The sequence below is a fragment of the Neofelis nebulosa genome, chromosome 3 (genome assembly GCF_028018385.1).
Source record: "Neofelis nebulosa isolate mNeoNeb1 chromosome 3, mNeoNeb1.pri, whole genome shotgun sequence".
Lineage (NCBI taxonomy): Eukaryota > Metazoa > Chordata > Mammalia > Carnivora > Felidae > Neofelis > Neofelis nebulosa.
In genome coordinates, this window is record NC_080784.1 from 77,853,252 (window position 1) to 77,878,533 (window position 25,282).

General features: G+C 36.5%; 1 protein-coding gene across 6 annotated transcripts in view; it reads left to right on the plus strand.

Moving 5' to 3' along the window:
* The window catches only part of LRBA (LPS responsive beige-like anchor protein), a 780,253-nt gene that overhangs the window by 77,585 nt on the left and 677,386 nt on the right, over positions 1–25,282 (plus strand). For all 6 annotated transcript variants that reach the window (XM_058721178.1, XM_058721180.1, XM_058721181.1 and 3 more), the window contains exons 3-7: positions 5,529–5,760; positions 5,974–6,074; positions 13,248–13,343; positions 24,878–24,999; positions 25,085–25,211. In XM_058721178.1, the coding sequence (XP_058577161.1) occupies positions 5,529–5,760; positions 5,974–6,074; positions 13,248–13,343; positions 24,878–24,999; positions 25,085–25,211 (678 nt within the window). The remainder of the gene's footprint in view (positions 1–5,528; positions 5,761–5,973; positions 6,075–13,247; positions 13,344–24,877; positions 25,000–25,084; positions 25,212–25,282) is intronic.

Consider the following 25,282-nt stretch of genomic DNA (forward strand, 5'->3'; position numbering starts at 1 on the left):
GTTCTTGCTGTTTTTCAGTGGCTTACATAAGAGGAAGGAGGAAAGTTGCAAAGATAAGTTGTGTTCTTTCCTTTAAGAGTAATACCCAGAAGTTGCACATACTACTGCCTGTCCTCATTGGTCAGAACTTGGTGACATGGCAGATAATGTCAAGGAAATCTAGAAAGGAAATTTTTTGCCTGGGTCTCATGTACCAGACTAGAAACTCTGTATTATTATAGAAGAAGAAAAAAATGTAAATTGGGAGATGTTACAGTCTGTGACACAGCATTGTAATTTCCCCTCAACTTCACCCTATTAATAAGTTTCTGGTGACTATAGACATGTGTAAGGTCACATTCATTTAGGTTTGGATTCTTAGGGACAAATTGGATACTTTGGGATTAGCACTTTTTAAAAAGTAAATACATTTTTGAAGGATGCATATAAATAAAAGAAGCTTACTCTTGATTTACTTTACAAATGAGTAGTCAGGTTCAGAGACAAAATGTGATTTGTCACAAGAAATAGAAAATATCTAGTTGGGGCATAAATTGTGATTGCACTCTGTCCGAGTTTTCTGCTATACCTTTCTCTGGCCACATCTTTGAGGAAAAATTAGGAAAGATTATACAGAAAATATAGCTTTACTTTGAAGCATTAGAATTTTCTCTGTATTACAGTTTTTCCAGTTTTATAAATCTTTTGAAGAGAAGATAATTATTTTTCGTCTGTATGTGTTTCTTGGTATTCTGAAAATACAACTGACTTAGATTTAAAATATTTTATTAATATGACCATTGAAGAAAGTAATCATCATGCCCAATTAAAATCCTAATTCAAAACTTGTGAAGGTTAATTTGAATTCTTTGAATAATATGCTTTAAAATTTCTATAATCTTGTACATTAAACTATAACCTATAGAAAGCATGTTATGCCACCCTGAAGGTTGCTATAAAAATTGTTTATGAAGTTCAGGCCAAGACTAAAATATGTTGAAATGGAGAGTTGTGAAAAATGTTCTGTATGGCATAGGAGACCAAATCATGCTAAAATGCAGAAAAAGACTATACATCAGTTTCTAGGCTACATTATTCAAAAAAATACAACCATAAAAAAGGTAATAAGATTACATTTTCACATTTCACGGCTAGTAAAGTGCATTAGGCTGCTCAGATATTCATAACTTACTATGACATTTGGGAAGATTACATTTTGTAGTGCAGAGCCATTACTACAGCTCAGATAATAACTAGCCAATGCCTAGACTTGGATTATGATCCTTGTCATTGAAAACAAATTTGTGTTTTGAAGGTTGATCAGCTTCAAATAACTATTAGAAAGGGTTAACGTGACATACTGTAGACGCTGTGCATGCTTTTTAGGTATAATAGATATGCATACATATAGTATATCAAATATGCCACACATTTGTATGTACCAATTTCTGCCATCAATTTTCTCCTTGAAAGGTATATTTTATAATATTTAAAGCAATGGAGAAATATTTAAAACACCTGTCTGGATACTGCTCTCACAGTATAAACTCAATTTAAAAGCTGGTGAAATATTTGGGTTTTTTTTTAAATTACTTTAAAAAATTCTGTAGCTTCTTGGAAGGGTGGTTACGGGTAGAAATAAACACAGATTAAAATGAAAGATTGATGTAAGTAATATTAAAGGTGAAGGTAAGGTCTTCTAAGTTAGTTGCAACTAGATTTTTGACTATTTAGACCTGTGTGGAGAATGTCCAAACATGTATATATTAAAAACTCTCCCTTTGCTCTTTTCCCCCAGATGCTTATTTGACTTTCCAGAGGCAATCACTATTTAATTTTTTTGTTTTAATGCTTATTTAGATTAGAGAGTGTGAGCATGGGAGGGGAAGAGAGAGAGAGGGAGACACAGAATCAGAAGCAGGCTCCAGGCTCTGAGCTGTCAGCACAGAGTCCGATGTGGGGCTTGAACCCATGAAATGGGAGATCATGATCTGAGCTGATGTCGGACACATAACTGACTGAGCCACCCAGGCACCCTGGCAATCAGTATTTAGTTTCTTGTGTATCATGGTTAGGTAATACTTACATATCCATATCCATATCCATATCCATATCCATATCCATATCCATATCCATATCCATATGTTTTGCATTCAAATTGTAGCCTACTGTTCACTTTTTTTTTTCATCTTGATTTTCTCACCTAAACAATGTATTTTAGAGATCTCTTCATGTCAGATGGAGCTGCCTTATTCTTTTCAGTGCCTGCATCATATATATCATTATATAGTCGTATATGACTTTACTAACCATTACCTTATAATGTGTTTTTAAATTTTTTATGTTTTAAATTTTATTAAAAATATTTTTTAACATTTATTTATTATTGAGAGATAGAGAGAGCATGAGCATGAGAAGGGCAGAGAGAGGAGGAGACACAGAATTTGAAGGAAGCTCCATCCTCTGAGCTGTCAGCACAGAGCCTGATGCAGGGCTCGACCCCACCAACTGAGCCGAAGTTGGATGCTTAACCGACTGAGCTACCTAGGCGCCTCACCCTTGTAATGTTTTTTTGAAGGATTGTTTCTTCTATTTTCTGTTCAAAATGTCCTACAATGTTCTTATATCTAACATCATTACCTAAATATATCTGTAGAATAAATTTCTAGTTGTTAAGACAGTTATTTGTGTGTGGCTTCTTCTATTTAACATTATTGTTTTGAGATTATTTTTATTTATTTATTTTTCTTTTTCAAGAGGACATTGATGTATATTGGTAACTGTGTCAGGAGTTCCAATATCAAATATTTTTCTCATTTATAGTAATTTTTCAGTTGAAGTCCTTGGTTTTGCAGATATGTATCACATCATCTCAAAACAATTGTAATTTAAATTCCTCCATTCTGATATTTATACTTGTTGCTCCCTTTTGACCAACTGTGTCTTCTGTACCTTCAGAATAATATCAAATGATGGTGATAATAGTGCATCCTAATCTTGTTTCTGACTTTCATGAGACTCATTCCAATTTTCCTATTTGAGCATGATGCTGGCTTTTCAGGTGTGATTGTTATATTGTATTCTTAAAGGAAGTCTTTTACTATTAATAAATGTAATAAAGTATGATGTAAATATTAAACCACCATTTAGCAATGCTACAGTAATAACATTTACAGGTAAGATCCATCAATCAATGCATAAAACTGGAATAAACTCTATTTAGTTGTGTCTGTTATTCTTTAATGAGCTGTTGTATTTTGTTTTGTAATGTATGGTGAAAAACAAGATACTTGTATAGCCTCAAGGTGTTTCCACAAGATGAGTAATAATTTAAACATGAAATATAGTAACTTTAAGATGGAAAAAAAAATCTGACAAACACCATCTTTTTTTTTTTAATTTTTTTTTTTAACATTTATTTATTTTTGAGACAGAGAGAGACAGAGCATGAACAGGGGAGGGGCAGAGAGAGAGGGAGACACAGAACCCAAAGCAGGTTCCAGGCTCTGAGCCATCAGTTCAGAGCCTGACGCAGGGCTCGAACTCACAGACTGTGAGATTGTGACCTGAGCTGAAGTCGGACGCTTAACCAACTGAGCCACCCAGGCGCCACGACAAACACCATCTTAAACAACTGGTCAAAGCTAACTTTAACCAGAAGTGAGGCATAATGACAATTAGGTACCATTGAAATGATATGCTGAGTAGGACATACATCACTTCTGGGATATTTTTGCCAAAAATGCATAACCTGAATTTAAACATGAAAAAAATGTCTATATTGGAAAAGTCTATAAAATATCTGGCAAATATGCTTCAAAAACGTCAAAAACATGAAAGTCAAAGGATGCCTGTGCACCGGTCTCAGTATGGAGAAGACTAGGGGGGTACTGATTGTGGATCAGAAAAAGGACTTGAGGGCAAGAAGTGGCAACATTTGAAGAAGATCTGTAGATTTGTTGGTAGTATTATATCAATGTTAAGTTTATGGTTTTAATTACTTTATTACGATTATATAATATACTCATATTACGGAAAGCTTGGTAAAGGGTATACAGGAATTCTATACTATTTTGCAGCTTTTTGAACATTTGAGGTTATTTCAGAACAAAAAGCTAAAGACAAAACAAGCAAATAATATTCACAAAACCAAATAAAAAAAGAGTTCGTATGTAGTTAACAGAATTTTTGTGTGGATTAGAGAACCAAACATGTATACTTCATAGCCAGGACAATGTAGCTAGCAGAATTGGCCCAGTCACACCAAGGGGCTCTTTTAGCAGAAACCCAGCTGTCCTTTCCTAATGCTAGATATTACTGTTGATACAAAGAATTATACACTAAAATCTCTGCCAGAGCTTTCCCAGAAGAATCAAATGCTTTTACTACTGTACTAGCCAGGAATTCCTGTTCTCCCTTCATGCACATTATTGTCTCATATTGTTCATTTTTCCATTTTTTTATTCCTCTTGCCCTTGTGTATCTTTGGCAGAACTTGGGAGAAACATCAATCCTTGGCTACAAGGAGTATTAATTGATTTTCTAATTCTGAACTTTCCTTGTTTTTCTGGAGTAAACTCTATTTGGTTGTGTCTGTTTTTCTTTTATGAGCTGTTGGATTTTGTTTTGTAAAAAGTTCGCTTTCTCCTAATTCTTGAGCACCTTTTGGGTTTAGGAATGCATAATGTAAAACTGAGATGCATTGAGAAAGACAGGAGTGTAGGTGAATCATGTATGTAATGTTTCTGACAGACATTTAAAAAAAATCTAGTTAGCAAGGATAGCTCTGCAAAGGTAATTCCAGAAGTAGTTTAATTCCTTTAAACGATGGGGATTTGTTAAAATTTAAAAAATTCTCTGTGGGAGGACACCGAGTGAGATAGCAACAACACGGGGATAGGTCAGTATATCTTTCTCTGGATGAATTTTTTTGATATTCTCTATGAAATATATTTTGACTACTACTTTGGGGGTATGATTATGTTTAAGTTATTCTAATTATTGACAGGGAAAAAAAGGGATCAAAATCAATAAAATAAACTAGGAATTTGGCAAATATTAACTCTAAGTTCTGTATCCACTCTGAGTGTTTTCCAGCTTTTCATTTTTGTTGTGAGCTGTATTTTGTATAGGTAACAAGCACCTCTAGGTTGCTATGGGTAGTTCACAGAGTTCATAAGTCATAAATGAAATACTGATTTAGAAGCAGTTATAGAGCTAAAAGTTAGATCTTTATTGGTGTCAGGGCAATAGATAGTGGTTTACCTACGATATCCTGTATTTCTTTTCTGTTGAAAATTATTTCCATTTTTATATTGCAACTCTTGCTTGACTTTGTGCTATCTTAACTTTGAATTTTCTTTAGAAGCTTTATTTTTTAGAGCTCTGTGTGTGTGTGTGTGTGTGCGCGTGTGCTTATGAACCCTTTTGTTGTAGAGAGTAGAAAAGAATGTGTATGGGTATGTACTGCCAACCTAAAGCTTAGGAGTGTGCTCTAGTTATATTGAAAAAGCACTAATGCTTTTAATTTTTTTCCCTCTTTTTGGAAGTTGGTAGGAGGGCAGTTTGATTTGGAAATGAATTTCATTATCCAAGAAGGTGAGAGTATCATCTGCATGGTGGACCTCCTAGAAAAATGTGACATTACTTGCCAAGCAGAAGTCTGGAGCATGTTTACAGCGATTCTGAAGAAAAGCATACGAAATCTTCAAGTCTGCACCGAAGTAGGCCTTGTTGAGAAAGTGCTTGGGAAAATTGAAAAAGTTGACAATATGATAGCAGGTATGATTTTTTCTGTAGCACAATGGATGTGAAGAAATAAAGTTTGATTCTTAAATACTATATTTTTCCTATTTAGTAATATTTAAGAAATGTATGAGCATCTAACTTGTGCCTAGAACTTCAGTGTTTAAACTCTTAAATAAGCACAGTATATTTCAATCCTTTAAGGAATATAAGTTGATTAATTGTTTTGTTGTTTTCTTTTGTTTCCAGATCTTTTAGTTGACATGTTGGGAGTGCTGGCTAGCTATAATTTGACGGTTCGAGAACTAAAGCTATTCTTCAGTAAACTTCAAGGAGATAAAGGACAATGGGTAAAAAAACCCTGAATACCCTTTGCTATTTGAAAGTTTCCCTCTCCTGAAATACATTAGTTGCTTTTAAGCAGCTGTTATTATTATACAGGGGTAAATGTCAAATTGAAAGGAAGAGATCAATCAAAATAGAATTTAGGTCTTTATAGCTACTTTTGCCATGACCCAACACAGGTGTATACTAAAGAGAACTGAATGTCCCAGGCAGGCTCAAACTTGGCCCTTCTTCAAATTGTTAGTCTTCAGATATACAATTAACATTTATTAGAGGAAAAGGGTTAGGATAGAGAAGGAAAAGTGTTGGGTAGTCTGCTTCTCTTTTTTATTGACACGAGTAGTTTAGCTGTAGCCCTTAAACTTGAATAATCCACTCATTGAACAAAAGGTCTGCAGTTAGTTGGATCCACCTTCCATAGTTGCAATTTAATGCTCCTTTGTAATGAATGGCAGTAGTGGTCAACTTATTTTGAACTCCAGGTGCCTTAGCAAACTGTTTTTTCCTACCACTTGGTTACTTACCTCTTAGAGGAATACTGGTAAATATTTTCTTCATTTTTTGTTGGATTTCTGGGGTTATTTTAGTGCTCTTTAGAGATTATTGCCCACAGCAACTGATTGCTAATCTAGCTCTGTTGAAATCTATCTAAATTGGTGCTTTGCAATTGTACACTTTAGTTTATTGTGTTACAATGGTTATACTCTAGCTTCTTTATATCAAGTTCTAGCTCTCTGTCTGTCTTTAAGATTTCAGGACTGGGAGCACCTGGCTGGCTCAGTTGGTAGGACATGCTACCTTTGATCTCAGGGTCATGAGTTCAAGCCCCACATTGGGTGTGGCGCTTACTTAAAAAATAAAAAAGCTTTCATCATTGATTTCTTAGCAATTTTATTATGTTTCTTGGAGTGGCTTACCTTGTGTTTATTCTTTTTTGTTGTTGTTGTTAATTTAAGTCCAAGTTAGTTAGCATATAGTGCAACAGTGATTTCAGGGGTAGATTCCTTAATGCCCCTTATCCATTTAGCCCATCCTCCCTCTCACAACCCCTCCAGTAACCCTCTGTTTGTTCTCCATATTTAAGAGTCTCTTATATTTTGTCTCCCTCCCTGTTTTTATATTATTTTTGCTTCCCTTCCCTTGTGTTCATCTGTTCTGTGTCTTAAAGTCTTCATATGAGTGAAGCCATATGATATTTGTCTTTCTCTAATTTTGCTTAGCATAATACTCTCTAGTTCCATCTACGTAGTTGCAAATGGCAAGATTTCATTCTTTCTTGAGTGCCAAGTGGTACTCCATTGTATATATACACCACATCTTCTTTATCCATTCATCCATTCGATGGACCTTTGGGCTCTTTCCATACTTTGGCTATTGTTGATAGTGCTGCTATAAACATTGGGGTGTGTGTGTCCTTTCGAAACAGCACACCTGTATCCCTTGGATAAATACCTAGTAGTGCAATTGCTGGGTTGTAGGGTAGTTCTATTTTTAATTTTTTGAGGAACCTCCATACTGTTTTCCAGAGTGACCGTACCAGTTTGCATTCCTACCAGCAGTGCAAAAGAGATCCTCTTTCTCCACATCCTCGCCAACATCTGTTGTTGCCTGTTTTTTAATGTTAGCTATTCTGAGAGGTGTGAGGTGGTATCTCATTGTGGTTTTGATTTGTATTTCCCTGATGATGAGTGATGTTGAGCATTTTTTCATGTGTCAGTTGGCTATCTGGATGTCTTCTTTGGAGAAGTGTCTACTCATGTCTTTTGCCCATTTCTTCACTGGATTATTTGTTTTTTGGGTGTTGAATTTGGTAAGTTCTTTATAGATTTTAGATACTAACCCTTTTATCTGATATGTTGTTTGCAAATATCTTCTCCCATTTTATCGGTTGCCTTTTAGTTTTGCTGATGGTTTCCTTTGTCGTGCAGAAGCTTTTTATTTTGATGAGGTCCCAGTAGTTCATTTTTGCTTTTGTTTCCCTTGCCTCTGGAGATGTGTTGAGTAAGAAGTTGCTGTGGCCAAGCTCAAAGAGGTTTTTGCCTACTTTCTCCTCGAGGATTTTGATGGCTTCCTGTCTTGCATTTAGGTCTTTCATCCATTTTGAGTTTATTTTTGTGTATGGTGTAAGAAAGTGGTCCAGGTTCATTTTTCTGTATGTTGCTGTCCAGTTTTCCCAGCACCACTTGCTGAAGAGACTGTCTTTATTCCATTGGATTGGATAGTCTTTCCTGCTTTGTCAAAGATTAGTTGGCCATATGTTTGTAGGTCCATTTCTGGGTTCTCTGTTCTGTTCCATCTATCTGAGTATCTGTTCTTGTGCCGGTACCATACTGTCTTGATGATTACAGCTTTGTAATACAGCTTGAAGTTCGGGATTGTGATGCCTCCTGCTTTGGTTTTCTTTTTCAAGATTGCTTTGGCTATTCAGTGTCTTTTCTGGTTCCATACAAATGTTAGGATTGTTTGTTCTAGCTCTGTCAAGAATGTTCGTGTTATTTTGATAGGCATTGCATTGAATATGTAGATTGCTTTGGGTAGTATCAACATTTTAACAATATTTGTTCTTCCTATCCAGGAGCATGGAATATTTTGCCTTTTTTTTTTTTTTTTTTTTTTTGTCTTCTTCAATTTCTTTCATAAGCTTTCTGTAGTTTTCAGTGTATAGATTTTTCACCTCTTTGGTTAGATTGATTCCTAGGTATTTTATGGTTTTTGGTCCTTGTGTTTATTCTTATTACACTTGTGGTATTTGGACATTTATAATAGAATTTTCAGCAAATTTGGAAACATTTTGGTCATTATTTTTTTAAGTGTCATGTTTTTGTCCCTCCTTCCTCCTTCTGGGACTATAATTACATGTATGTTAGCTCTCTTGATAGTGCCCAGTAGGTCACTGAGATCTGTTCACTTGTTTTTCAGCCTTTTCCCTTTGTGTTTCATTTTAGATTGCTTTTTATATTACTGTATTTTTAAAGTAACCGCTCTTTTGTTTCTCCTGCAGTGTGTTAATTCTATCCAGTAAAATTTTCAGAGTTCAGATATTTTTATTTCTAAAGATTCTGTTCAGTTCTTTTAATATCTTTTATTTTTCCTCATTATGTTCATGTTTTCCTTTAAATCCTTGGGACTATTGAGCATGTTTATAATATAATAGTTGCTCTCATGTTATTTTCTACTAATTCTATCATCTTTATCATTTTCTAGATCAGTTTTTTACTCATGGATTTTGTGTCTGCTTATAGGTCATATTTTCCTGCTTCTAATGCTAGTGATTTTAGATCCAGTGATGTTAGATACACTGAATTGTTCCTGGTTGAGTGCTAGATTTTGTCATATTCTTTTTCAGATGGTTAGACTGTTTTTGTAGACGGATAAATTATTTGTGGATCAACTTTACTCTTACAGACTAGTTTAAAAGTTTTGTTTTGGTCAGGTCTAGATTGTCTGTTATTCTAAGGCTAGTTTAGCTTCCTTATTCAGGCCTGATTCTTTTAGGGTCTCTCTGAATGACCCTACATCTGAGATACGGGGTAAGAGGTAGTGTAAGGCTCTGTGGTCATTCCACTGTACCTAGTAGGTCTCAATTTCTGGCTGTATAGTAGATGTAAAAATTCTTTGACTTATAGCTTTCAATATCTTGGCCTCACCTTGTTCAGTTTTATGATAGGCATGGATAGTTTGGTATTAAGTCAAGGAGGATTAAGATCAGTGTAGATTTTGGAACTTCTTACCTGCATAGCTCTTTTCTCTGTAGTACTCTGCTTGAAGCTTTCATCCTCCTCAGACTACCCCACACTGCAATTTCTGTCTCATTAAGTCAATGAGAACTTCACATTCTGTTTGGTTTCCCTTTTCCTGTGCAGTGGTATGGAAATTGCATCCTGGTAGAAAATCTGGTAATCTCATGGCTCATTTTGTTTCCTTTTCTCAAGTATCAGTGTCTTGAGCTACTTCTTCCATGTCTAAAAACAGTTTCTGTTTCATACATTTTCTCCAGTATTCTAGTTGCTTAGAGTGAGTTGATAAGTCTAGACCCTGGTACTGTGTCATGGCCAGAAGAGAAAGTACAGATCTTCTTTGACTTGGAGTGGGGCTCCATTTTGATAAACACATTGTAAGTTGAAAATGTTAAAAGGTGAAAATACATTTAATACACCTAACTTATCAAACATCATAGCTTAGCCTATCAGAACACTTATATTAGCCTACAGTTGGGCAAAATCATGTAACACAAAGCCTGTTTTGTGATACAGTGTTGAATATATCATGTAATTTATTGCATACTGAATTCAAAGTGCAAAACAGAAAGGTTGTGTGGGTACAGAATGGTTGTAAGTGTATCGGTTGTTTATCCTTGTGACTTTGTGGCTGGCTGGGAGCTGTGACTTGTTGCCACTGCCCAGCATCCCGAGGGAGTATTGCACTGCATGTTGCATGTCACTGCCTGGGAAAAGATTAAAATTCAAAGTTCAAAGTACTATTTCTACTGAATGCATATAGCTTTCACACCATTGTGAAGAAAAAAATTCTAAGTCGGACCATCAGAAGTCAGGGACTGTATATATACTAGTTTCATTTTAGTTTGGATTTATATTCAGTGTCTTTATTCTGAATATATAATGAGTACATTTCTGTTGGTGAATATAGAAAACTCTGAGAAAATAGCAATGGATATGAATAAATGTGTATTTATAGAGATAGAAACCCAACAACCAAATAAACACAAAGTCAGTAATAATTAGAGATGTTCAAATTAAAACAAAATTGGTATGTTACTTTATGTCTATTAGTGTTAAGGCTTATAAAGTTGGGTAATAGCAAATATAACTGGGGGGATAGGGTTATTTTAAACTTGTGTTCTAGTGGTTGGAGTAAACTCATTTAGCCAAACTTGAGTAATCTAGCACTAATTAGTTGCATAAATTTATACTCAAACCCAGTGACTTAGTAATTTCCTCCTGAGTGGGTGTTGTATGAAATTCTCAGTTTCATAAGGAAAATACACTTGAGGATGTTCAATGTTCACATTGTTTTTGATGGCACTGAATTGTCACCATAGGGGTTTATTGTTATGATAGTAGATAGATTAAATGTATTGGATGCATAGAATAGATTATTATATGGCAGTTAGAATCAATGTAAAAGTTAATATGAATAGATGCAAGAAGCAGAAAGAAACAGATTCATATATCTGACCAAAGATCCTTTAAATTATGAGGATCACACAAAAATACTTTTGAAGGAACACATAAAAAGATTAAAGGTATTTACATAGTTGCTTATGTGATTGGGAGTAGAATGACAATAGGTTTAGGGCATAAAGGGAAAAATAATGAACTGTTAATAAAAGGATCAAGGCCTTGGGGTGCCTCCTTGGCTGATTTGGTGGAACATGCAACTCTTGGTCTTGGGTTGTGAGTTTGAGCACCACATTGGATGTAGAGATGACTTAAAAATAAAATCTTTAAGCCCCGCCCCGCAAAAGAAACCCCGAAACATACAAAACCGAGCAAGGCCTTGCTCAGTCATTAACCATTCATAGAATGGTTAACACTATATATATTTTTATTTTTGACTGCAGCTGATTTTGGTTATTTCATTTTTATTGATTTAAAAAAATCAATATGATTGTATACTTTTATAATTGTGTGGTGTCGCTAATTGAAAATTTCTTGATCACTTAAGAATGAAGCTTTCCACTTAACATTTAGGTAAAAGATTGCTGGACTGTTCTCGATAGTCATGATAACTAAGAGCAGATACCAAATAAGATGAAAGCAAGCCAGTGATTTCACTTGTGGTTTGACCCTATTTTGAACTTTTAATGAAGAATGTACTACACTTTATCCTATTTACTTGAAACTGATTAAAATGATAATGTATATCTGATCTTTGCTTTTCCTTATAAATAAGCCTTTTTATTTTAGCTATTGGTTGTTTTGTGTATCAGAGGAGACTTGTGGGTCAAAGAGGCATTAAATAAATGTAGTGTTACAACTTTTTTACATGCTATATAGTTAAGGTAATATTGGAAATATGATAGGGAGCTTGGATCCAGTTTCAGAGGTCAGGGAAGACTGCCATAAGGAAGTAACCATTAAGGTCAGCTCTAAAAGATGGAGAAGATTTATATTTAGTTAAGAGGGGAGGGAAGTAGGCCTAGTGAGAACATTTTAAGCTGAAGGAATAGTTTGTGTTCAGGCCCTGTTGTTAGGAAGAAGGCAGAGGGCTTTGTGGATGGAGTGCAGAGAGAGAGGAAGATAGAAATGCAAAATGAGGCTAGTGAGGTAGATAGAGTATCTTGAGGGCTATGTTAAGAGTTTTGACCTTTTAAAATATACAAAATAGACTTTTGTAAAGTCTATTTATTTATTTTGAGAGAGAAAGAGAGGGAGAGAGAACGCGAGCGGGAGAGAGGGAGGGAGAATCCCAAGCAGGCTCTGTTCTCACAGCATGGAGCCAGATGTAGGGCTTGAACTCACGACCTGAGATAGGACCTGAGCCCCAAAAAAGAGTTGGGCGCTTAAACACTGAGCCACCCAAGGTGCCCTAAAAGGGGGTTTTGGTCTTTATTTTAAAGACGATGAGAAGCTATAGGAGAGGTAGCATAATAGGTGAGAGTGTAGTGATTTAAAGTATGGGCTCTGAAGTCAGGCTGAGTTCTGATCCCAGCTTTGCTACTGGCTAGTTATGTTACCTTCAAAATGTTCCTCTGCCTCTGAGTCCTCCTCTATAAAATGGGATAATAATAGTACCACCCCTAGGATGGTTATAAGGTTAAAATATTTTTATTGTTTCTTTAAAAACAGTCTTCAACAGGGTAATATAGTAAGCATTATTTATTTGTTAAATTTAAAAAGTGTTTTAAAGAGAGATGGGTGATGGGTTGATGTAGTTTGTAATTTTAAAAGATAATTTTTGCTGTAGTGTGGAGAAGTTTCAAGTGTCGGGTGCTATTGGCACTTTTATCAAACACCTTATACCTTCCATCATATTATGAAAATGGCATAGAATACATTGTATATTTCTTTAAGATAGTGAAAATAACATTCTTTTTATATGCTTTTAGTTTAAAACATTTTTTGGTTATTCTTGAGTATATTAAAGTATGAGTATATGAAAAATAAGTTGATTTATGGTGAATAATGCAGTTAATGAATTGTTGATTATTTTCATAGCCTCCACATGCTGGGAAGTTGCTGTCTGTGTTAAAGCATATGCCTCAGAAGTATGGTCCTGATGCCTTTTTCAACTTTCCAGGAAAGAGCGCTGCAGTAAGTAAATTTTAATGAGGATATCACTTGGAGTGCTTTCCTTGGTTTCCTGAAAGGATAGCCCTGTAAACACCCCTGATAGGTTTTGTGTTAGGCAGAAACTTCTTTGCACAACCTAAATTCCTTACAGCAGTTATTCGTGTTACTTTTTCCTGTTTTAGAAGTGAAGAAATACAGGCTCAAAGAAGTTAAGAAAGCTGCCCATTTACAGCTTGGGACAACAGTGGACTAAGAAGAACCCAGTTCTTTTAAACATAAGCCATGTTGTCTTCAGAATTTTCCTCTGAATTCTCAAATAGATATTTAGGTGTAACACTTTCACTTTCTATCTTACTGAACATCTTTCTTTAGCCTTGTATTTCCCCACTCCTGTTTCTTTTACACCTGGTGTATAGAATGACAATAACTCTTTGAAACTTTTTGGCAAGAGTTCCTAACTTGTGAGTTGCCAAATTTTATCAGTTTCAGCATTCTTTTTTTTTGTTTAAGTTTATTTAATTATTTTGAGAGAGAGAGAGAGAGGAAGAGAGAGAGAAAGAGGGAAAGCCAGAAAGCCCACGTGGGTGTGAGCAGGGGAGGGGTGGAGAGGGAGAATCCCAAGCAGGTTCCCTGCTGTCACCGTAGAGCCCCAGGCAGGGCTTGATCTCACTAACTGTGAAATCATGACCTGAGCTGAAAGCAAGAGTCAGATGCTTAACCCGTTTAGCCACCAAGGTGCCCCCAGTTTCAGCATTCTTATAAGCTGTTAATTAATCAGTTTATAAAGAAGATATTGCTGGTAATATCTGTAATGTTTCAAAGTGTTATAGGAGTGCATTATGTAATGTATATATGTTATATATAGAGCTTTTTAACGTCCTCATATTACGTTGGTCTGCTTGTTATAAGCAAATTTTTCTTTGAAGATGTTTCAGTCTGTTCTTACTGAGATTATCTTTTGTCACTTTTTACTTTGCTTTTGATAATATCTTTTTTTAATTTTAAATTTTTAAATTTTTAAATTTATATCCAAGTTAGTTAGCATATAGTGTTATAATGATTTCAGGAGTAGATTCCAGTGATTCAGCCCCTATGTATAAAACCCAGTGTTCATCCCAGCAAGTGTCCTCCCTAATGCCCCTTACCCATTTAGCCGATCCAACCAGCCATAACACCTCCAGCAACCCTCAGTTCTCTGTATTTAAGAGTCTCTTATGTTTTGTCCCCCTCCTTGTTTTTGTATTATTTTTGCTGCCCTTCCCTTACGTTCATCTGTTTTGTATCTTAAATTCCTCATATTAGTGAAATCATACGATACTGGTCTTTCTCTGGCTAATTTCGCTTAGCATAATACCCTCTGGTTCCATCCATGTAGTTGCAAATGGCAAGATTTCATTCTTTTTGATTGCTGAGTAATACTCCATTTGTGTGTGTGTGTGTGTGTGTGTGTGTGTGTGTGTACACCATGTCTTCTTTATCCATTCATCTGTTGATGTGCATTTGGGCTCTTTCCATACTTTGGCTATTGTCGATAGTGCTGCTATAAACATTGGGGTGCGTGTACCCCTTTGAAACAGCACACCTGTATCCCTTGTAAATACTTAGTAGTGCAATTGCTGGGTTGCAGGGTAGTTCTATTTTTAACTTTTTGAGGAACCTCCATGCTGTTTTCCAGAGTGGCTGCACCAGTTTGCATTCCCACCACAGTGCAAGAGGGTTCCCCTTTCTCCATATCCTCGACAACTCCTCTTGTTTCCTGTGCTGTTAATTTTAGCCATTCCGACTGGTGTGAGGTGGTATCGTACTGTGGTTTTGATTTATATTTCCCTGATAATGAGTGATGTTGAGCATCTTTTCAATTGTCTGTTAGCCACATGTAAGTCTTCTTTGGAAAAATGTCTGTTCATGTCTTCTGTCCATTTCTTAACTGGATTATTTGTTTTTTGGGGGGTTTTGAGTTACATAAGCTGTTTACAGATTTTGGATACTAACTCTTTATCAGATCTGTTATTTGCAAATATCTTCTCCCATTCTATAGGCTGCCTTTAGTTTAGTGTGGAAGCTCTTTATCTTGATGAAGTCCCAGTAGTTCATTTTTGTTTCTGTTTCACTTGTCTTCCACTGACATGTGTAGCAACTTGCTAAAGTTGAGGTTAGAGATGTTTCTGCCTGTGTTCTTCTCTAGGATTTTCATGGTGTCCCGTCTCACATTTAAGCCTTTCAACCATTTTGAATTTCTTTTCCTGTATGGTCTGAGAAAGTGGTCCAGTTTCATTTTTCTGCATGTTGCTGTCTGGTTTTCCCAACACCATTTGTTGAAGAAATGGCCTTTTTTCAATTGGCTATTCTTTTCTGCTTTGTTGAAGATGAATTGACCATACAGTTGTGAGTCCATTTCTGGGTTTTGTATTCTGTTGCATTGATCTGTGTGTTAGTTTTTGTGCCGGTACCATGCTTTCTTTATGTCTACAGCTTTGTGATATATATAGATTGACCTCTGGAATCATGGTACTTTCAGCTTTGCTTTTCTTTTTCAGGATTACTTTGGCTATTTGGGATCTTTCGTGGTTCCATACAAATTTTAAGATTATTTATTTTAAGTCGATGAAAAATGCTGGTGGTATTTTGGTAGGGATTGCATTAAATGCGTAGATTGCTTTGGGTAGTATAGACATTGTAACAATGTTTGTCCTTCCAATCCATGAGCATGGAATGTTTTTCCATTTCTTTGTGTCCTCTTCAGTTTCCTACCTAAGAGTACAGGTTTTCTACCCCTTTGGTTAGGTTTATTTCTAGGTGTCTTACTTTTTTTGGAGAAATTCTTCGATTTACTCTTCTGCTTTGTTGTTGGTGGATAGAAATGCAACAGATTTCTGTACTTTGATTTTATATCTTGTGACTTTGCTGAATTCATGTATTAGTGCTAGCAGTTTTTTGGTGGAGTCTTTCAGGTGTTCTACATAGAGTATCATGTCATCTGCAAGTAGTGAAAGTTTGAGTCTTTCCTTGCCAATTTCAATGCCTTTATTTCTTTTTGTTGTTTTATTGCTGAGGCTAAGACTTCCAGTATTATGTTAATTAGTAATGGTGAAAGTGGACATCCCTGGCTTGTTTTTGGCTATAGAGAAAAAGCTCTCCGTTTTTGCCGATATTGAGGATATTAGCTGTGGGTCTTTCAAATATGGCCTTTATTATGTTGTGGTATGTTCCATCTATCCCTACTTTGTTGAGGGTTTTTATCAAGAATGGATGCTGTATTTTGTCAAATGCTTTTTCTGTATCTACTTACAGGATCATACAGTTCTTATCCTTTCTTTTATTAAGTGCATATTGTATCTTAATACATAATGTACATGTACATACATACATGTTGTATCTTAATAAATATATTAAGAATTTATTAAGTGCATGTTATTAAGTGCATTAAGTATCACATTGATTGATTTGTGAGTATTGAACCAGCCCTGCAGCCCAGGAATAGATTATTCCCACTTGATCATGGTGATTAATTCTTTTAATGTACTGTTGGATTTGGTTTGCTACTATCTTGTTGAGAATTTTTGCATCAGTATTCATCAGGGATATTGGCCTGTAATTCTCTTTCATAGTGGGTTGTCTGGTTTTGGAATCTGGGTAATGCTCGTCTTGTAGAAGGGCTTTGGAAGTTTTTCTTCCATTTCTGTTTTTTGGAACAACTTGAGAAGAATAGGTATTAACTCTTCTTTAAATGTGTATTAGAATACCCCTATGAAGCTATTTGGCCGTGGACTTTTGTTTGTTAGGAGATCTTAAACTACTGATTTGATTTCTTTGCTGGTTATAGGTATGTTCAAATTTTCTATTTCTTCCTGTTTCAAAGTTTTGGTAGTTTGTATGTTTCTAGGAATTTGTCCATTTCTTCTAGATTGCCTAGTTTTTGGCATATACTTTTTTTATAATCTTTTATGATTATTTGTATTTTTGTGGGGTTGTTGTGATTTCTCCTCTTTCATTCGTGGTTTTGTTTAGGTCCTTTCTCTTTTCTCATTGATGTCTGGCTAGAGCTTTATCAATTTTATTAATAATTTCAAAGAACCAGCTCTTAGTTTCGTTGATCTGTCCTACTGTTTTGTTTCTATATCCTTTATTTATGCTCTAGTCTTTATTTTCCTTCTTCTTCTGTCTAGGCTTTATTTGCTGTTCCTTTTCTAGCTCCTTTAGGTGTAAGGTTAGATTGTGTATTTAAGACTTTTCTTGCTCCTTGAGTTAAGCTTGTGTTACTATATACTTCCTTCTTAGGATTGCCTTTGCTGCATCCCGAAAGTTTTGGATTGTTGTGTTCTCATTTTCATTTGCTTCCATGTATTTTTAAAATTTCTTCTTTAATTTACTGGTAAACCTGTGCATTCTTTAGTAGGATGATCTTTAACTTCCATGTATTTGTGGTCTTTACAGATTTTTTTCTTATGGTGACTTCAAGTTTCATAGCATTGTATGAAAATATGAATGGTATGGTCTCAGGCTGTTTGTACTTGTGGAGGGCTGATTTGTGACCCAGTATGTGATCTGTTCTGGGGAATGTTCCATGTGCACTTGAAAAGAATGTATTTTGTGCTGCTTTAGGATGGAATGTTCTGAATATATCCATTAAGTCCATCTGGTCCAGGTGTCATTCAAAGCCATTGTTTCCTTGTTGATTTTCTGCCTAGATGATCTGCCCATTGCTGTGGAAGGGTTTTAAAGTCCCCTACTATTATTGTATTGTCAATGTGTTCCTTTTTGTTTGGTATTAATTGATTAATATATTTTGGTGCCTTCATGTTGGGGGCATAAATGTTTACAACTATTAGATATTTATGATGGATAGACCCCTTAATTATGATATAATGCCCTTCTTCATCTCTTGTTTCAGTCTTTGTTTTAAAATCTAGTTTGTCTGATGTAAGCATGGTTACAATGGCTTTCTTTTGGCATCCATTAAGGGTTTTTAGTCCCCTCGCTTTCAATCTGCAGATGTCTTTAGGTCTAAAATGAGTCTCTTGCAGGCAGTATATAGATGGATCTTGTTTGTTTTTTTTTTAAATTTTTTAATGTTTATATATTTTTGAGAGAGACAGAGACAGACAGACAGACATAGAGGGTGATTGGGGGAGGGGCACAGAAAGAGGGAGACACAGAATCCGAAGCAGGCTCCAGGCTCTGAGCTGTCAGCACAAAGCCCAATGTGGGGCTCGAACTCGTGAAGTATGAGATCATGACCTGAGCTGAAGTTGGATGCTTAGCTGACTGAGCCACCTAGGTGCCCCAAGGGTGTTTTTTTTTTTTTTTTTTTTTTTTTTAATATCTGTTCTGTTATCCTGTGTCTTTTGATAGTAACACTAGGCCATTTACATTCAGAATTATAAATGAAAGATACTCATTTAGTGCCATTGTGTTACCTGTAAAGTTGGTGTTTCTGGTGATGTTCTCTGTTCCTTTTTTAGCCTTTGTTGACTTTTTAAAAAGAAATTTTTTTTTTTGCCACTCAGAGAGTCCCCCTTTTTTTTCATGTTATTATTTTGTTTTTCTTTTCTTTTCTTTTCTTTTCTTTTCTTTTCTTTTCTTTTCTTTTCTTTTCTTTTCTTTTCCTTTCTTTTTTTAAATTTGCATCCAAATTAGTTAGCATATAGTGCAACAATGATTTCAGGAATAGATTCCTTAATGACCCTTATCCATTTAGCCCATTCCCCCCTCCCACAACCCCTCCAGTAACCCTCTGTTTGTTCTCCATATTTATGAGTCTCTTCTGTTTTGTCCCCCTCCCTGTTTTTATATTATTTTTGCTTCCCTTCCTTTATGTTCATCTGTTTTGTCTTTTAAAGTCCTCACATGAGTGAAGTCATATGATATTTGTCTTTCTCTGACAAATTTCACTTAGTGTAATACCCTCCAGTTCCATCCAAGTAGTTGCAAATGGCAAGATTTCTTTCTTTTTGATTGCCGAGTAATACTCCATTGTATATATATACCACATCTTCTTTATCCATTCATCCATCGATGGACATTTGGGCTCTTTCCATACTTTGGCTATTGTTGATAGTGCTGCTATAAACATGGGGTGCATGTGTCTCTTTGAAACAGCACACCTGTATCCCTTGGATAAATACCTAGTAGTGCAATTGCTGGGTCGTAGGGTAGTTCTATTTTTAATTTTTTGAGGAACCTCCATACTGTTTTCCAGAGTGGCTGCACCAGCTTGCATTCCCAGAGAATCCCTTTTAATATTTCTTATAGGGCTGGTTTAGTGATCATGAACTTCTTGGTTTTTGTTTGTCTGGGAATCTCTTTATCTCTCCTATTCTGAATGATACCCTTGCCACATAAAATGTTCTTGGCTGCCTATTTTTCCCATTTAGCACATTGAATATATCCTGCCATTCCTTTCTTGCCTGCTAAGTTTCTGTGGATAGATCTGCTGTAAATATGATCTGTCTTCCCTTGTCAGTTAAGGACTTTTTTTCTTTGTTGCTTTTAGAATTCTTTACTTGTTTGTGTATTTTGTGAAGTTGACTATGATGTATCTTGGTGAGGTCAGGCTTTTGTTGAGTTTAATGTGAGTTTTCTGTGCTTCTTGGATTTTGATGTCTGTGTCCTTCCCCAGATTAGGCAAGTTTTCAACTATAATTTGCTAACATAAATCATCTGCCCTTATTCTGTCTTTTTTATCTTCTGGGACTCTTATGATATGAATGTTAGCACATTTTAAGAAGTCACTGAGTTTCCTGAGTCTACTTTTGTGAACCAGTACCTTTCTCTCCCTCTTCTTTTCAATGTCATTATTTTCCATAATTTTATATTCTGTATCACTGATTCGTTTTGCTGCTTTTGTTCATCCTCATTACTATGTCATTCATTTATGTTTGCATCTCAGTTATAGCATTTTTAATATTGGTCTGACTAGGTTTTAGGTGTTTTATCCCTGTAGTAGGGATTCACTAGTGTCTTCTATACTTTTTTCAAACCCAGCTAGTATTCTTTTTTTTTTTTTTTTTTTTTAAATATTTTTTTTCAACGTTTTTTATTTATTTTTGGGACAGAGAGAGACAGAGCATGAACGGGGGAGGTGCAGAGAGAGGGAGACACAGAATCAGAAACAGGCTCCAGGCTCCGAGCCATCAGCCCAGAGCCTGACGCGGGGCTCGAACTCACGGACCGCGAGATCGTGACCTGGCTGAAGTCGGACGCTTAACCGACTGCGCCACCCAGGCGCCCCCATAACCCAGCTAGTATTCTTGTAATTGTTGTTTTAATTTTTAGCTCAAACATCTCTCTTATATCTGTATTGATTAAATCCCTGGCTCTGATTTCTACTTGCTGTTCTTTCTTTTGGGGTGAATTACTTCCTCTTGTCACTTTGTCTAGAAAAAAAATTTAAGTGGATTCTAGGTGTGTTTTGGTCTGCTTGTTAAAAGAAGATCCTAAAAAATAGCAGTTAAGAAATATGTATGTGTATATGCATTTATATGTATAAATTAAAAAGAATTAAAGTATTAAAAATAAAAAAATACAAAAGAAATTAGATCCTCTTTCCCCTATCGCTGAAGCCTTGCAGCATTCTATGATCAGTAGACTTGTTTGTGCCAGGGCTTTGTGCTGGTCCTCTAGGGGAGGACCCTGTTGATCTGATTCTTAGGCCTACTTGCTCTAGTGGGGATGCATCTACATGGTGCAGGGTGGTGGGGATGGTGGTGGCGGTGAGGAGTCGGGGTGGGGGGGATAGGAGAGCTTGGTGTAGTGGCCGGTCTCCCACTGATGGTGCTGTTTAGGTCACTGAAGTGGGTCATCTGGTGGGCTCGTGGTGAAAATGGCTTTGCCTGCTGTCTCCTCTCTGGAATAGGGAGCTGTTATCTGCTGCTTCTCTGTAAGCCCTCGCAGAAGAGCAAACAGTCACCCCTCCTGTGACCCTGACTTCTGTCAGATCCCTGCCTTCACCCTGTGTAAGCTGTCCATCTGTCAGGCAGCACAGCCCTCCTGTATTATATTTCAGGCGAGGCTGTATTTCAAAACTCTAAACTTGAGAGATGCCCCACAGTGAGGCCTTGTGCTGAGTCTCTGGGGTAGGTCTTGCTGCAGTGTGGCCTGTACTGGCTTGTCCCAGAAAAGGATTGTGGGATTGCTCAGTGTGGTTTGGAGTTTATGGTAAATCACAGCAGAAAGCTGGCACCAAGTTTTTCTGCCCTCAGGCAGCATGTTTGTTCCTATGCTGGTGAATTGGACAGCTCAGTGGTGCCTTAGCCTACCTTTTGCCCCTGGAGCGGCTGTATTACCGCTACCAAATGAACTCCAAGGAGGCAAACTTTTTCCCTCTATGCACCCCAGGGGATCTTCAGATGATACTGCTTGCTGTTGGGCTTCTGTCCTCCTTCCTCACAGGAGCACAATGACCCTGACCCCTGAAACTTCAGACTCTGCACTTCACTATTTATAAAAAACTTGTAGTATTTAAACCCTCTTCTTCCCTGTTGTTAGTCTTGGGGAAGAGTTTTTCCTGTGCAGTCCCCTGTGTGTGTTTTCATTCTTTATTCACTCCTCCTTTCTCTCCCCCGACTCCTTCCACTCCATGTAGTCAGGGCTCCCTCCTCTCAGTGTGCCTACAGCTCCTCTCTCCCCCAAATCACTCTGTGCAGTTCTTGTCCTCCACAAGGTGGTGGTTTTTTCTGCCTGTAGACATGCACCTTTGTTCTCTCAGTCCTCAGATCAATTTCTAGCCTGCTGAGTTTTAAAACTCCAGGCTTTAGGGATGTGGCGTGGGCAGCAGCCTGGGCTGGTCTTCTGGGGGAGTGTGTTGCCATGCTGGGAGTGAGACAAGCTTCACGGAGAAGAGCAGTTGTGCTACAGTGCTGTGGTGTGGGACTTGGTGTAAGCAATTTAGGCAGCCAATGTGGGGCTGAGGTGCTTTCTGCTTGTAGTTCTGTGTGTAAGCTGAGGGACAGGAGAAGGAAATAGCGCCAATCTGCTCCTTTGTCCCTGGAAAGGCATCTCCTGCATGCTCACCTCTCAGAGAAATGCTCCAGGAAGAGCGAGTAATCTCCCGCCAAGTGTGTCTCAGGTGCCCCTCAAATCTTGCTTCTGTGCTGTCTGCACCCTTGGGTTGTTTGCCTGCCTTCTCTCTAGAATTAGGGCAGCACTCTAAGGACTCTATTACAGCCAAGCCTGCTAACCTTTAAAACTAGTTTTTAAACCCCACTGATTGCAAGAACTCATGAAAATCAGGCCCTCTCGTTTTCCCAGCCAGTGGGTTTGGGGAAGCGTTCTCTTTGTGCGTTCTGTTGTGTTCTCTTGGCTGTCTCTCGCCTTTTTCTAAGACCATGGCTCCTTCCTGTAGCACCCACCATTGGTTTCTCCCCAAAACTACATCTCCGCCCTTCCTATCTTCCCCCATGTGTCTTCTTTCTCCCTTTACATATGCCCCAGGTATCTTTTTGACTATAATCCTCCTAATGGGGTCAAATAGTATCTCAGTGTGGCTTTGATTTGCATTTCTTTAGTGACTAATAATGTAGAGCATCTTTTCATGTCTGTATTGGTTGTATGATATCTTCTTTGGAGACAGGTCTGGTCTATTCATATCTTTTGTCCATTTTTAAATTATTTGTCTTTTGTTGAATTGTAAGAGTTCTTTATTCTGAATACAAGTTGCTTATCAGATGTATGATTTGCACATATTTTCTTCCATTCTTTTGGCTTTTGTCTTAACTTTTTTGATCATATCCTTTAAAGCACAAACTTTTTAAAATTTTAATGAAGTTCAGTTCATACATGTTTTCTTTTCTTGCTTGTGGTTTTTGTGGAATAATGAAGAAGGATTTGCCTAACCCAGGGTCATGAAAACTTACCTCTATTTTTTTCTTACAAGAGTTTTATAGTTTTAGCTTTTACATTGAGATCTATGATCTATTTGGGTTAATTTTTGTGTATGATATAGGAAAGTAATCAACTTCATGTTTTTGCTTTTGGATATCTAGTTCAGCACATTTGTTGAAATAAACTGTGATTTCTTCATTGAATTGTCTTGACATTCTTCTTGAAAATCAGTTTAACAGAGGGGCGCCTGGGTGGCGCAGTCGGTTAAGCGTCCGACTTCAGCCAGGTCACGATCTCGCGGTCCGTGAGTTTGAGCCCTGCGTCGGGCTCTGGGCTGATGGCTCGGAGCCTGGAGACTGTTTCCGATTCTGTGTCTCCCTCTCTCTCTGCCCCTCCCCCGTTCATGCTCTGTCTCTCTCTGTCCCAAAAATAAATAAAAAACGTTGAAAAAAAAATTTTAGAAAATCAGTTTAACACAAATATAGGGGTTTATTTCTGTGCTCTCAGTTTTAGTCCATTGATGTGTATTTCTGGTTTTACATCAGTACCACACAGTCTTTTTTTTTTTTTATTAAAAAAAATTTTTTTAGTGTTTATTTATCTTTGAGAAAGAGGGAGAGAGAGAGGGAGTAGAGGAGGGGCAGAAAGAGGCACACCAAATCTGAAACAGGCTCTAGGCTCTGAGCTGTCAGTACAGAGCCTCATGCGGGCCTAAAGTCACCAACTGCAAGATCATGACCTGAGCCAACGTTGGACATTTAACCGACTGAGCCACCCAGGCACCCCGACACAGTCTTTGTTATAGTAGCTTTGTTTGGTAGGTTTTGAATTTGGTAGCGTGAATATCAACTTTGTTCATTTTCAAGATTTTGTTTTGCTATTCTGGATTGCTTTCATTATGTACTTTGAAATAAAATTTGATTTTAAAATTTGTACTTTTAAATAAAATTATGATCTTTCTTTAAAACAATTTTTTTTAGTGTGTGTTTATATTTTTTGAGAGAGGGTGTGCATGTGTGCATGCAAGCATGGGAGAGGCAGAGAGAGAGGAGAGAGAATCCCATGTAGGCTCTGTGCTGTCAGCATAGACCCTGATGCAGGGCATGATCCCACAAACTGTAAGATCATAACCTGAGCTGAAATTAAGAGCTAGACACTCAGTCAACTGAGCCACCCAGGTGTCCCCAAATTATCTTTTCAATAATATTTGAAACCAGGTGGTAAAGTTATTTATATAGTGACTGTGAATTTAATTTAAAAATGTTATGGAAAAATGTTATGAACTAATTCTGTTCAGCTTTATATTTGCTATTAAAAATAAGCGTATTCTAACCTTTTTGTTAACTTTTTTCTTTTCCTTTCTTGTATATCTTTCTCTATTCTAATATCTTAACATTTGAATAACATATTTCCAATTTGATATCACTACCTATCTCTTTTATTTGGAATTCTCTTGAATCTTTTCTTCATTGTAAGAAATGAAGCAAAGATGAGTGTATCCAGCAGGTCATCTGGAATGTTTTTATCATTTTATTAAATTACCATCACTACTATGTATTTTGGAAAATTTGAAAAATTTGGAAAAGTCTTTCAGATAAATAAGCTTATAAATACTTTAAACATGATATAGAATAACATGTAGCAGAAATATATATAGCATTGTAAAGTCTCATTTTCTTGATTTCAGTAATAAAATTTTTCACGTGAATTAATAACTCAATGTTTTTCTTTAGGCCATTGCATTACCTCCTATAGCCAAATGGCCATACCAGAATGGTTTTACATTTCATACCTGGCTAAGAATGGATCCTGTGAATAACATCAATGTGGATAAGGATAAACCCTATTTATATTGGTATGTATTTTTGTAAGTCAGTGTTACTATCTTCCTTTGAGAATGAAAGAATATTTAGAGGTAAAGTGAAAATTATTCTTTATAGTTTCAGAACCAGCAAAGGTCTTGGTTACTCTGCTCACTTTGTTGGGGGCTGTTTGATTATAACCTCGATAAAGTCAAAAGGAAAAGGCTTTCAACACTGTGTGAAATTTGATTTTAAGCCACAAAAGGTATGTGATGTTAGTAAGTCGTAATTAATTTAACAAGCTATACTAGCCTTCAAAATGCTTTGTTTTAATAT